Genomic DNA, 15,075 nt, shown 5'->3' with positions numbered 1-15,075 from the left:
TTATTATCTTTTTCATAATATATCATAAAAAAATTAGAATATATATATAGTATATATTTATTTATGTTTAAATTATAATTTAGAAAAGCTCCCACGGGGAGGAACATTTTACATCAAAATAATTTTAAATGATATTAAATCTAAACCACCCATTTATGATTATACACTCACGATTTGATACTCTCACATCTCACAATAATAGACTTCTTGATTGATATATTTCATTGCTTATGTCCACAAAATATATAAAGAATTATATTTTTTTACATTGGATAAGTTGCTTTAATACAAATGATTTTTTTGATTTATATTAATATTTCAAAATCATACAATAAATATATATCTTATATTGCGTTTGAGGTGAACATGATATAGATAAGATTCGATAGAAAAAATGAAAAATGTATCAAATTTTCCCTTAAAACAAAAATTCATAATATTCATAAATTGATATCATATCATATCAGGATAATTTCTATCCTAACTCTCCCCTCATGATAACTTTTAGACATGATAGGATAAATGACAAGATAATGTTATTCTATCCTGCTGACACAAAAAAATGAGATATTACAAGAGGATATGATTACTATTATCTTATCATATCCACTAAAGTGACCCCAAAAAGTTATAAGTAATTCCGCTCACTATCCAAATAATATTTGTTCCATTTCACTATACTCAATTCCATTATATTTGGCTCTAATCGACTTCATTATACTTCATCAATTCAAACAGCAAACACAACTCAAATTTTGAAAAGATTAGTTATATAGCAGCCGGAAGAAAACGCCTTTATTGAAAATTAATTTCATTCACGCCATTAACATATGAAGTGAACCAAGGGTCCATGAACCAAGCGTATTTATAGCCCACATTTTTTCTTTCTTGTCACAAAACTAGTATCTAAGCCCGTGCTTAATTAATCTTAAATCTAACCAATAAGTAATAATGTACACTACAAAATACTAATAATCTTAAGAATAGAAGTTAAGTATAGGATATTTAATTTCAAATACAATTGACCGTACAGATTTTTATATTTTATTATTTTATATGCTTTACCATTTTTATACTAATACTTAAGTTTTATGTAAGTATATAATTAAATTTTAATATATACCGAGTCAAGCGGTTGAACCATTGACTCACCGGTTGAACCATTGACTCATTAATTCAATCCCTTGACCGAGTCGATCATCGAGTCGAGTTTAATAACACTGTTTACAAGACAGTTTACGTGCCTTTCTGCCAGCAAATATTTTAAGGTTCGCGAAGTCTATAAGCTTCAAGAAGTCTATAAGCGTTTGGTTTTATGAGAGAAAATAATGAGAAATTGAGAAGATCATGATATTTTTTTATGAAAAATAAGAGAAAATGAAGAAAAAGAAATGTGATAATCTCTTTTTCTTATTTTGGTAGGAACAAATATAGTTTTACATTTAGACAAAAATATAAAAAAAATTAAGATGTTTTAAGATACTTTTTTAATAAAAAAATGTTTATGGTGGGCTGGATTTTTCTTTGCTTGAAGCGAATTTTGTTATCTACACATGAAGCCCACGCATCTTTTACTTTTCTTTTTCTCATGTATCTCTAGCATTTCAAATATGTATGTTGAGAAATTTATATTGAATGAAGTATTCTTAAATACTTTAAAACATCTATTTCCTGTCAAAGGTATCAACCAATCTATCCTCAAAATGTGGCTTGTCAGCCCAAGTTCAAATTTCAAATATCAGGAGTACTTTCTATTTTCTTTATTCCTTCAAATAAATTAAGCATTGAATTTTCTTATTACACTAGATTCCTCGGCAAAAATTGAATGTAAGGATCTTAATAACCATAATTGGTACCATACATGGAGCCATAATCTGCAGAAGGTGCATGGCCTGTATGGTCGCCGGTGCTAGAGGGTAGAGATGCATAAACAGGAGCATTTGTTGGATATGCTTTGTAACCTTGGCCAACTGATCCCCCTACTTGATCCTGTGTCGCACTTGCAGCTTCAGCCACGGAATTCTGCATCAGACAGATTTTGAATATCTCAGACAAAATAAACAATAACAGAAAAAGCACGTTTCCAGCAACTGCTACTATCGATATCACATCTTTACCATCCAAATATGTTCTTTCATTAATTCTATGTTCTTTGTCAACACTAAATTCTTCTTTACTAAAAAAAGGGGAAAATATTGCAAGAACTGACATGACTGATGATAATAATCTTTTCCATTGTATTTTGTGTATGAAATTATTGGGCAGGAAACACAGATAAATAATATAGAAGATTGGATCAAGAATGGCTGTGGGATTTCTATACAATAATCAGTTTTAAATCTGGAATTATGTCCAGTGAATATAAAGTAATCACAATCGCTCATTCAAAGCCACTGTTATTCCAAGTTACCAAAGCACCAGCCTCTCATTGTTCTGGTTAACAGATACCAATTAATCATTTTTCTCCTCACCAAAATGTTGTCAAATTTATTTTTTTAGTGCACATATTTTTTAGTACACGTATCATAAGAGATTAGTCTTTGTATAAATCTTTCACTTGCCAACTAATGCAAGAAGACTTTCTAAAATAACTTTTATAAATCACTCTCTTTCACTTTATTTTTACTTATTATCTTTCTTTTTTACTGTTATATACATGTTTTACTTATTGATTAAGAGAAGTTAGTAAATCAATCCTGAATGTATTTTTCGTACTTAAGTACCATTGAATCATAAAAATATAATATTTCATTCTTTTTTGCAAAGTAAAACCTAGGAGACTGAGAGAACTAATTAAAGCAATCCAAACCCAGTGCTAACTAGAATGCAAGTGAGCATACATTCTTTAAGGTTTATCATTTTATATAAACACAATGTCAGATAAAACCAACACACAATCAATCCCTAATAGTAACATTTTGCGTATTCAACACTCTATGTTTTATTCCTATTCTCCATCATACTTATCGTGTGATACGATAGATGTTATCTTTGACATTTATTGTTCTAGCCATTCAATTTACTCACGTAACAATCATTTATACTATTCGTTTTTAGATCTTTTGACGAACTAGACTACTATATCTCGATTGGACCCACCAACTAGGCCAATTTTGTTTAACTTGCAACCATAGTTTTAAAACTCGGCTCGGACCGGCCGGTCCAACCGGTTGGACGGGGACTCGGTCACTTGACCGGTCTGAGCCTCTTATCAGATCGGTTATGCAAGCAACTCGGTCGGAACCGGTTTGACTCGGCCGGTTCATCAATTGAACGGTGACTCGGTCGACTTTCAGTCAGACTAGCGAGTCACCCATTTTTTTTTAAATCTTTTGTTAATGGGTCATGCTTACATGTGAGGCCCAATTAGACTGGAGTGGAGCTGGCTAATAATTATTTAATACAATGGGTCTTTCATTATTTTTTTAAAGTCTGTTAACAACAATTTTTTGGTACAGTGGGTCTTTTTTATTTGAATTCTGCTAATAACATGATGAAGTAGACAAAAAACGTGAAATAATACTTAAAATCTGGTGAGAGGAGGAGTCGAACACGGGACCTGTATGAAATAATGGAAAACATGTACCAATGAACCATGATGCTATTTGATTATTACATACGTTTTTTAAAATATATACCTTAACTTCACATTGCAATGGTTATTTTTAGAATATTTTAATATAGACCGAGTCAAGCAGTCCGTCCATTGACCCACTGGTCCGACCTGTGACTCATTGACTCAGTACCCCGGCCGAGTCGACCACCGAGCCGAGTCTTAAAACTAGGAGTGTATAAGACCCGGCTCTACCCGCCAACCCGTCCTGGTCCAAGTCTTTAGGGCCGGGTTGAACCCGGCCCGATCATTAAAAGAGACCGGGTTCGGGTTGATCTTTGAGTTACCCAACTTCGGGTAGGGTCGGGTTCGGGTTGACACTCGGGTCACCCGGCCCGTCCCACATATATATTTTATAAAATTTTAATTTGTTATAATTATTAAAATGCGATACATGGTGTTCAAATTTATCTTGCCATGTAGATGAGATTAAAATGTTTAACACCTTATGAATTAAATAAACATTTGTCAAACTATGCACACTTTCATGTTCTAACAAGAGAAAATCATGTGTGTGTATTATGCATATGTGAGACAGGTGAAGAAATGATCAAACAAAATGCAAACCTCAAGTGCAATAGATTATGAAAGAATTAGACCCTTTCAAGTTATTTCTTCCAAAAAATAGTTTCAACTTGTAACTCTTTTAGTATGTTATTATCTTTAAATTTTACAATTAGTATCAAATAGTCTTAAACTTATTGTCGACCTCCGGGCCAACCCGGTCCCGTCATACATAGACACGTCTTAAATTGGACCCGCATAATGTCGGGTTGCTTCGGGTCTAGGGACGGGTTAGAGTCTATGAATTGGCCCGATCAATCTTTAGGGCCGGGTTAGGGTTAACCAAAACTGGTCCCAACCCGTCCCTTGTACACCCCTACTTAAAACACTGCTTGCAACTGTTTGTAATATGTGTCAGCATCAATGTAAATAAATATCAGCATGCATTTTAAAATAAAAAAAAATCATTTTTTTTATAAATTAAGATGAAGGTTTGTTTAAGTTATATACACTTAACTTATATATCAAAGTCTAAACATACACAAGATATATAAAGAAATTAAAACCAATAAAAGTCTTATCTTTATGACTAGTTGTTCTCTTCATGACTAGTTGTTCCTTGTTATGATCAAAAGTCTAATCAGGATATGAAAGTATTTAATCGAATAGATGAACACATTTATTAGTGCACATACTAATGCCTGGAAACATCTTAAATGGGTGCATTAGTGATTGATCCCCTATCAGCCAATGGGGTGATGGCAGCACAAGTTCTTTTTAAATGTTTACTATTTTCTTAGTGCACATATTTAGCGTGCATGGGAATCTACTTTTTTTTTTTTGGTCACTGAGGGAATCTACTTTAATAAATGAGATGGAGATACCATGGACAGGGCCGCGGGCCAAGACTTTTAACAACTACACCTCCGTTCCTAAATAACTGACACTTTAAGGTTTCTACACACTTATTAAGAAATGCAATTATTCTATTAAAATTATTCATTGTGTTCCAATATTACCCTTTATCTCACCTGCTCATAAATTTTCTCATCATTTTACACCATTAAATGAGACTTACTTGATTATTCTACTCATTTAGTGTACTCATTTTCATACTCCTATATCCAATGTGAATTATGAAGATAAACCTTCGTACTCCATATTCTCTTTTCACATCTGTGTTCATTAAAAAAATTATGCTAACCCATTTACTCATGTCTTTTGGTTGCTTCATATTTCATGTTTTCAATAAAAAAAACTGTTGAACTCTTTACCTCCATACATTTGTGTACCAAAATCATTCTTCACTGCACCCATTGTAATTTCTATTTCATATGAATTGGAATAGTGTTGAGATATTCTACTTTTATTGGTTTAAATATTGGAATGGATACACACGAGTCTTTTTGCCCTTTCGTTTGTCATCTGAAGTAGTAATTGTTGACATTGGAATTGGTTCAAGTAATTTACTCTACTATTATGGGAACCATCAACAATTCATTCTTGGATAATTGTGTGGGTAATTACGAAGAGTTTTAATTGAAGGGTAAAATAGGTAAAAATAAATAAATGCACTCTTGAACTTTGTAAAGTGTCAATTATTTAGGAACAAAAATTTAGCCAAAATTATACTCCCTCCGTTCCTATATAACTGATACTTTAAGGTTGTGACACAAATATTAAGAAGTAGCAATTAATATTCTTGTTTTACTAAAATTACTATCAAACTTCCTATTATACCCTTTTATCTCTCTTATCAATTCTAACTTTTCAATTTTCCTACCAACAATAAATGAAGGGCACAATTGATAAAGTAGCATTAATGCTCTCTTGAAATTGTAAAAGTATCAGTTAAATAGGAACAAAAAAAAGAACCAAATTAGTATCAGTTATTTAGGAACGGAGGGAGTACCAGTTATTTAGGAACGGAGGGAGTATAAATTGCAGGACTTGTTGCACTATACTGTAGTCCGACCCCCAATGCACACTTTGTTTTTGTACGAGAAATAGAATAAGTCCTCTACTACTCCTACCAAATTCATGCGCTTCGTAGTTAAATAATTTTAAAACTGGAGTAGTACTTCATAATTTTTCAAACAATTTGACCCCAAATTTCTCATGTTCTTGATTATTAGTCAAGCTTTACCTAAATGAGGGTCCACCACATAGTGTAAAGAATTCCTTATGATTACCAAAATCTCAAATCACGATTTGAATTATATTCCTTCCTTTAAATAACTTCAGCTCCGAGCATAATTTCAAGCAACATAACAAAATCAAATAAATTATAACTTCAGGACTGCGATCTAGACAAGTAAACTATTCGAATGAGTGGTACATTTCCAGTTTCCACAATGTCACGATCACGAACAAAAACAAAGCTTAAATAATCAACGAGCCTGCAAACGTACGTAACATCAAGTTGCCCAAGTAGCACATGCATAGCCACATAGTGGTAATCGATTTATTTTAATCAAACTGTGTGAGCAGAGACAAATGAGTGGTTAATAAGATTAGAACTTCTTGATAAAATCATAAATGTGATTAGTGACTTCTTCAGCTGCTTCTTGGTTGTTGAAATGAGCCACCCCTTCTTGTATAACCACTTCCTCCAAATTTGGCACATCTCTCTTGAAAGCACCGCTATTTATATAATCCTTCATCCCTAGTGAAGTGTACACTACATCCAAGTCACCAGTGATGAATTTCACGGGCACTTTAACTTGTGCTCCAGTCCAAGCTGCTGCTAGCTCCCAATTTCTGAAAATACAAGAATGAATATGCTATCAACAAGTACAAGATATACATATTTAAACAACATAAAAAATCATTTATTGATCATCCAAGTTGCATGAAGGGAAAGACAAAAATTAAATAGGATATTACAAATTTAGGTTTCTATAGTAGTTAAGGCCACCAGTGAAGCCTGTCTTTTGGAATTTGGAAGCGTAATAAGCCACATCTTCTTGTGATAACCAAGAGGGAAGGGGTCTCGTAGCATCTGGATTGGACCCCATCCCTTCTTTTGGCAAGATTGGTGGACCAGGCCGGCGACCAGTGAGCACGTTTTTTATTACCAACTCAGTGCTAACTTTACCCAGTTCAGCTTCAGCTTTGCCTGGCTCCTATCCCATGAATTAATTGAGCATAAGATACAAGATATACAATAATTTATCATAAATAATCAATTATTCCTAAAATTTAAGTTATTGGGTAAATGACACATGAATAATAATGTTTTTAACACACAACATTGTACAAGAGCCCACTTGGGCTTAAAGCTGAAATTCATTTTTTTTTTTCTTTTTATTAGAAGAATTTAGGACGACAAGAATCAAACTCCAAATAACTTAGTGGTAGAACCTTTGATACCATGTAAACAACTAATTACACAAAAGCTCAAACTATTTTGTAAATGACACATGAATGCTTATATTTCTAACACAATTAATAATTTACATCTAAGAAAACTATATATTCTTACAATTTGGGATTTTTATTAAAACCACCCAGTATATTCTTGGTCATAGGTCAACTATTCTAAATTCAGAATTTAATCACACCTAAATCTCTTCACTCCTTCATGTGTATTGTTCTCAGATTGAATATACATAATCACGTTTATACTGTAGAAGTAGAATCAAACTTGATACAAAATCTAATTTCCAAAGACATCGATCATTTAAAGGTCAAAACCTCCGGATACTAAATTGGAAATCTTATCGCATGAAGCGCGCGGCCACAATTGCATTCCACTCCAAGAACCACAAATTAAAATCTTTACCATGGTTAGTTAGAGAGAATATTTCAATGGCGTGTTATTAATTTATCACAATTAAGTATAACAATAACTATAGTTACAAATATAGCAAAAGAATAAAAATGGGTAAAGTGAGTTTATTGTTAGAATTATTATAAGAAAAAGAAAGAAACCAAATGGGTGGGTAGCATAGTAATTCAGCACTCTAAGTAAGTGGATGAAAAAGTTGGGCGTTTGATTCTTAATTCTTACCAATAATGATATTTACACACTTCATTTTTTAAACACTTCATTTCTACTCATATTTCATACTTTCTCTCTATCTCTCTCCTCATTCTATCTTTTTCCACCTCAAAGTGAGGTATGAAAGTAACATTATTCAATTCTTACGTATGGAAAAAAAATTATTGGTTACTCTTGCATAGTGTGGCTGACAGTGGAACTGAAGATTAGTTCTCATGTGAACTTAAAAAAAAAAGACGAAGAAGAAAGAGGAACCTGGAATCTGCAGATGTAGTAATCATCTCCATACAAAGCACGCATGGCATCAACAGGCTTGACTTTGGGGTTTCTGGGCATGAAAGGAACACTGAGGCAAACATAGGCTTTGATTTTCTCAGGGCGGAACAAGCAGAGGTACCACCCAATCATAGCTCCCCAGTCATGCGCCACCAGGAAGACCTGGTCGACGCCAAGCGAGTCGATGAGCGCAACGACGTCGCCGACAATGTGGAAGCAGGTGTACCTGGTGACGGAAGCGGGGGCGTCGGTGTCGCCGTAGCCGCGGAGGTCGGGCGCGACGGCGCGGTAGCCGAGGGCGCTGAGGGAGAGAATCTGGTGGCGCCACGTGTACCAGAGCTCCGGGAAGCCGTGGAGGAAGAGCACGACGGGGCCTTGGCCTTTCTCCGCCACGTGCATTTTGATGCCGTTGGCTTCCACCGTCGTGTGTTGTATGGTTTCCATGGTGCTTTGTGTGCTGTGCGGTGAGGACTGTGGACAGTGATATATATTACTATCACGAGAGGGAGAGAATGAGAAAGAGATGTTGTTGTTGACGGATTTAACTAGGAATGTGGTTCAGCTTTCACGGTTTAGTCATGGCCGGGAAACTGTACGACAAGGCATTGTTACACATTAAACTAGGAATATTACTAGTCAATAAAATTTGATTTAGATAATAGAGAAATAGAAGTAGTATAGTACTGTGATATGATCACTAAAAGAGATGGAGAGAAAAAGAGAGGAAATAGATGTATGCATTTGGTCATACACATATTAATAATGAATGAAATTTGTCTAAACCACAAATGATGATAACTTTATCCTGCTTTTATGGATCAATGAAATTCTTTATGAAAAATAAAGAAATAAATTATAAAATTCTCAACCTACTTATATATCTTATATTTATCATTTAATTTGTCCATAACGATTTAGTAAAGTTATTAAGAGATAGGTGATTTTGATAACCCTTGCTACATGCTAGTAGTGTTCAATAATTTATTATGCATATGTTTCAATTTTATTTAGTGGCTTTAGTTTTTTTCTTAGCTTAATTTCCACGGCCAACAACAATATGACTAATCTCTTCACTTAAGTGCAAGTTTTAAGCGGTAAATGCTCCCTGAGCTCAGGGACATTAAGGAACAAAGTAACCTCATGCGCTTCATGTCCAGAGACAAATTGTTTTAATTTTGAAATTGAAACAAGAATATTATTACTAAAATCTATTGTTATGCAGAAGGTAGAGAATAAACTAATGTTACTTTAGGTAGTCTTTTCTTATTTGTCTAATTAGATTAGGTGTAGAATAAAATGTTTAGATCGAATAATTACATATGCCTTGCTTATGCTTTCTCTATTAGGAGGAAAATGGGGGCCAAAATATTCTTCTTCTTCTTTTTTGTTTTTAAAGATGCTTAGATTAAAATTAAAGAGTTGTTTAATGACATTTACATCAAGTGAGAATAAAAATCTCACAATGAGTACTTAAACTATGCATATTATGAATGTATAGGACTCGGATCGGTCTATTAACTTGTCTGACTCGAGTCTAATACATTTTCACGTCATCAACTTCTTAGGATTTATGGACGGGTGCATGTTTGACAAACTAGTTGGTTTGATGAAAGACAAACACTTACAACTGCACCCACTAGCTTCAAAACATGCATTGCCTTTGCGTATGCAAAAATTGTGCACGGAGGATTATAATTTCCTACATTAACATCATATAGAGATTTTCGATTCCATGTCATAAAAGCTCCAATCTTCTAGCAATCAGGTATCTTTGATAAAATATTATAGTAGAAAACTAGAAATGCATCTCATTGTACACTTAGATTTATTTTTTACATCATTGTACACTTAGATTAAAATATTGTGCCAAGCAAAATCCATTAGAAATGTTATATTCGACCCGACCCCTAATGCATATAACCTTAACCAATAAACATACCCCAACATTTTAGAATCGAGGTAATAGTTATTTTCAGAGTAAGCCAATAAAGAGGAGTGCTATATCTTTCTACAAATCCTTGTACTACCATTTAAAGAATACTCTTATCATTTTTTATATGTCGGTGAGCTAAGAGAAATGTAGGGATTGCAGGGCGAAGGGTCAAAGTTTAAATCCTGATGAAGAAATTAATTTACTAACAATTAACAACTAACATTCGCATATAAAAAAGGTTTTAACACGAAAAAATATTAATATTCTAATTTTTATTAAAATCTTGTCTAAAATTCTTGTCTAAGTCCCTAATATCCATTTTCTCTTCTATTAATTTTGGGAAAATGCTCTTGAGTACAAAACGATAGTTCGCATAACACAACTAACGGTTTTGATTGGTCAATCATTAAGTATTTTCCAATCCACTATTGTATGGTGTTATTACCACCAATTAGAAACTTAGAGCATCTCCAATGATGAGATCTTATTTTGGGACTTAATTCACTTTTTGTGGGTCCAAACTGTCACATAGGATTTAAGACACTCATAAGGTCCACATGCACATATCACTTTACTGGTTGAGATCTTGTTTTACTTTTGATTAAACCCACGATACCCAATATATTTATATTATTTATTTCCCTCCCTATTTTTCACTTTGGTTCTAGTATAGAAGGAGAGCGAAAAAATATTATTTTATTTAAGATCCCAGATTTAAGAGTACCTGAGCTAAGGCATGGATCTTAGCTTTTGCTAAGATCTCATGTCATGTAGGATAGCTCCAATGGTGAGATTTAATAAGATCTGGATCTTATTTTAAGATCCCAAAATAATGACTCCATTGGAGATGCTCTTACATGTCATCATTCGTAAGTTACTTACTCCAAGTCCTTTTTTTTTTCTCCATCAGCAATCTTTACTCCAAATCCTTAGGTCTAAATAGCACTACTCTTAATTTTGACTCCTTAATTTTTCTGCCATCTTTTACCTTAATCTATTATTATTTTATAGGGTTGTCTAAATTAAATCACCAATTAAGGATAATTTTATCACATTAGGTAAACTAATTTTTTTATTGGTCCACTAAGGTGAGGTACCGTAAAACTACTCTTTTGTGTGAAGCAGTCAACCTGCTTATTCCCTTTGATGGATTAATGTGTAAACATTGATACTCGCTTTGTTGCAATTGTTTTATACACTCTTTCAATATTCTAAAATGTTTGTTGTTTTAGAAAGTCAATGTATTTTTTTGTTAATTTTTTTCGATCTACACCCTCATTTAATATTTTTTTGGGCTTAATTGCAAATTTGGTCCCTGACGTTTACCAATTCTACGATTTTAGTCCCCACCTAATTTAATTACACAGATGGTCCCTGACTTTGCTGGCAGTCTGCAACGTTGGTCCTACCGTTTGTTTGTTAATGGAGGAGGTTTACGTGGATAGTCACTTAGCTGATGTGGAAGTTGAATTGGAGAGAGAAAGAGACCAGCAACTGATTCAACCTTCTTCCTCACCTCTAGGGGCTCGTTCGTTCTTTATCTCTTCCTTTTTCGCTAAATCTCAAGCTTCGAAACATCTTCCACACTATGCTCTGTTTTTTAAGGAGGAAGAGGGTAGAAGATGACCGTTGCAGGTCTCACGTGCAACTCACGTGCTTCCCTCTCTCTTCAGTCCTTCTTTCTCTCTCCAATTAGACATCCACGTAAGCCTCCTCCGTTAACAAATAAACGGCAGGACCAACATTGCAGACGAGCATCAAAGTCAGGGACCATCCGTGTAATTAAATTAGGTGGGGGAATAAAATTGTAGAATTGGTGAACATCAGCGACCAAAGTTGCAATTAAGCCTTTTTTTTCTCACTCATCATTTTTCATACTACTATTAATCAACCACAACTCTTTATTAATCAACCACAACTCTTTTTTCTCACGTCAGCGACCAAAGTTGCAATTCTATTCAAGTAGAATTTAATAGTTACACATGATACTAGTAAATTTAAATAATGATACTTTAGTTACATTATATTATTAATAATTGTCACCTTACGTGTCACAATTTTAAACAATAATCTTTGTGAAAGAGAGAGATAGTAGGTGTTAGTTGTGTAAACTTAAAAGATTAATAAATGACATAAATAAGTATTAATAAAGACATTTTAATAAAGAATCTATTTTTAATAGTAACTTTAAGGCTTAAATAATAAATGTATTGAAAGGGATGGTATTTGTTTTTAGTGCGACATCGTTTTTGTCATGATATTCCCCAAAATATCAGTGGCAGGCCCCTTTTGCTGATAAACTTTGGGTGGATAAAAATTTAAAAAATGTGCCAATAACAATGAAAAACTATGAAAGATTTATATATTTGTTAAAATACAATGGTAGACCAAAGATAAACTACTCACGGCCATTCGTGCTAGTGCAGTTCCATAATTTCCCTTCCCTTATTATTAGCCACAATAAATTTATTTATTTCAATTTTTGGACCAGATCAGTGCTTCTTGATGAAGTCATATATGTGATTGCTAATTTCATCTGGTGTCTCTTGGTTGTTGAAGTGAGCCACTCCTTTCTGCACAATCACTTCCTCCAAATTTGGCACATCTTCTTTGAATCCTCCATCATGAATATACTCCTTCATGTTTAGAGAGGTGTACACCATGTCTAACTCTCCTGTTATGAACTTCACAGGCACATTGATTTTCCCTCCACTCCATGGTGCTGTCAGCTCCCAATTTCTGCAAATTCATCCACACAGCACAACACAACAAAACTCATTGTCTTTAGTTTTCAGGAATTTTGTAGCTCTCTACAAATTGATACTATCCCCCCCCCCCCCCCCCAAAAAAAAAAAAACATTAATTTCAAAGCAGAACAGGGAATTAGAAAATTACAAGTTCAAGTTTCTGTAATAGTTCAGTCCTCCAGTGAAACCAGTTTTCTCAAATTTGGAGACAAAATAAGCAAGATCCTCTTGTGTGAGCCAAGAGGGCAGGGTATTAGGGGTATCTGGATTGAATCCAGTTCCATACTCTCCTTTGGGAAAGATTGGAGGACCAGGTTTCCGAGTTGTAAGGATATTTTTCAGCACATATTCAGTTCCAACTTCAGCCATCTGAGCCTCCATTTCCCCTGGCTCCTGTCACACAAAAACAATTATGATTACACTAATCAAGTTCTCACTTCATTTCCCAGAAACTTCTAGTTTAACTTCCTAATCCATCATCAGCATCAATCAAAATCTACATTAACTTCTGTTTATACAATGGACTTATTAGTTCAAAATGTAATTTTTGTTGGATTACCAAAATTGAGTATCCATTTGCCTCTATAAAATTAAGGTCCTAATTTTTTACAATATTCCTAACATCGTGCCTATAATGTTAACTCTCAGAAATCAAATTGACTGATCTCCATGTAGAAAAAGGTAAATGAGAATGAATTGAAGAACCTGAAATCTGCAGATATAGTAGTCATCTCCATACGCATGGCGCATGCCATCAACAGTCCTGATTTCAGGGTTTCTGGGGAGAAAAGGGACACTGAGGCAAACATAGGCTTTCACTCTTTCAGGGCGAAACATGCAGAGGTACCAACCGATGATGGATCCCCAATCATGAGCTACAAGGAAGACTTGTTCGGCACCCAAATGGTCTATGAGTGCAACGATGTCACCCACTATGTGAAAACATGTGTAGGTGGTTATTGAAGCAGGGGATTCTGTGTCACCGTAGCCTCTGAGATCGGGAGCCACCGCGTGGTATCCGCGGGAGCTGAGAGTCAAGATCTGGTGGCGCCAAGAGTACCAGAGCTCAGGGAAGCCGTGGAGGAATAGCACCACAGGGCCTTGTCCTTTCTCTGCAATGTGCATTTTGATGCCGTTCACTTCCACTGTCCTGTGTTCTATTCCCTCCATCTTCTCTTCTTTCTAATAATTATCACAAATGCTGAAGAAAATTTGTAAGCATGCCTTGATGAGCTGAAAACTGAGAATTTGATATTTATAAGCACGCACATGTAGTGCCGTCTATGTATTTTTTTCTTCTTCTTGTTACAGGCATCCTCTAATCTAATAATCTAATAATATAGTTATGTTCGATTCAAGAATATTCAATATTCACATTATGGTAGAGTTGTTCTCGAAATATAGCTTAAGTGGTAAGAGTTTAGTGGCATATAAGTTGGGGAAAAGTTAAGATCTCAATCTTTGACGGATGTAATTTATCTTTTTAATGTAAAAAAAACATTATGATAGAGCTAAATTTTTAAATAGTAAGATTTTTTTCATTCACATAGGACTCGAATCCAAACATTAGTTAAGAGGTATTATCATGAACCACTTTCAACAAACCACTTGTTGGTCTGTAGTGCCGTCCGTATTAAAAATTAAAGAATGTGACAAACAAATTGAAGCTGATTTGGCTCGTACTCTGGATGGGAGGGAAGAGGGAGATACTTTCCTGAGTGAAATTGTTTCAGTATTTTGTTGCTTTGTGTGGATTTGTAATTGTTGCCAAATTGCGGAATCTTTTGTGGTTACAGGAGAAAAAGTAATAAAGAAAGAAAACTAGCTAACTGTGTCTAAGTACAACGATACAAACAAAAGAGGGTGGTTGTTTCCAAATTAGTGATTACTCCCTCCGTTCCTTATTATAAAGTCATTTTTCAATATTTTTCTTGTTTCTAAATATAAGTCCATTTACAATATTAATTAAATATTAATTATTTTTTTCCAAAACTATCCT

At 34.2% G+C, this 15,075-nt stretch overlaps 1 protein-coding gene across 1 annotated transcript; it reads right to left on the bottom strand.

Annotated features, from left to right (window-relative positions):
* Window positions 1-6,398: 6,398 nt before the first annotated feature.
* On the bottom strand, window positions 6,399-14,366 carry LOC130726715 (uncharacterized). Its single transcript, XM_057578015.1, has 6 exons — window positions 13,782-14,366; window positions 13,225-13,469; window positions 12,829-13,068; window positions 8,376-8,955; window positions 7,004-7,242; window positions 6,399-6,877 (listed from the first exon to the last, which is right to left on the bottom strand). The coding sequence occupies exons 1-6, from the start codon at window positions 14,244-14,246 to the stop codon at window positions 6,631-6,633; spliced, it is 2,016 nt and encodes a 671-aa protein (XP_057433998.1). The 5' UTR covers window positions 14,247-14,366; the 3' UTR covers window positions 6,399-6,630.
* Between the last annotated feature and the right edge of the window lie 709 nt (window positions 14,367-15,075).

This window comes from Lotus japonicus, chromosome 1 (genome assembly GCF_012489685.1).
Source record: "Lotus japonicus ecotype B-129 chromosome 1, LjGifu_v1.2".
Taxonomy (NCBI): domain Eukaryota; kingdom Viridiplantae; phylum Streptophyta; class Magnoliopsida; order Fabales; family Fabaceae; genus Lotus; species Lotus japonicus.
This window is presented reverse-complemented; position numbering and strand designations above follow the sequence as displayed.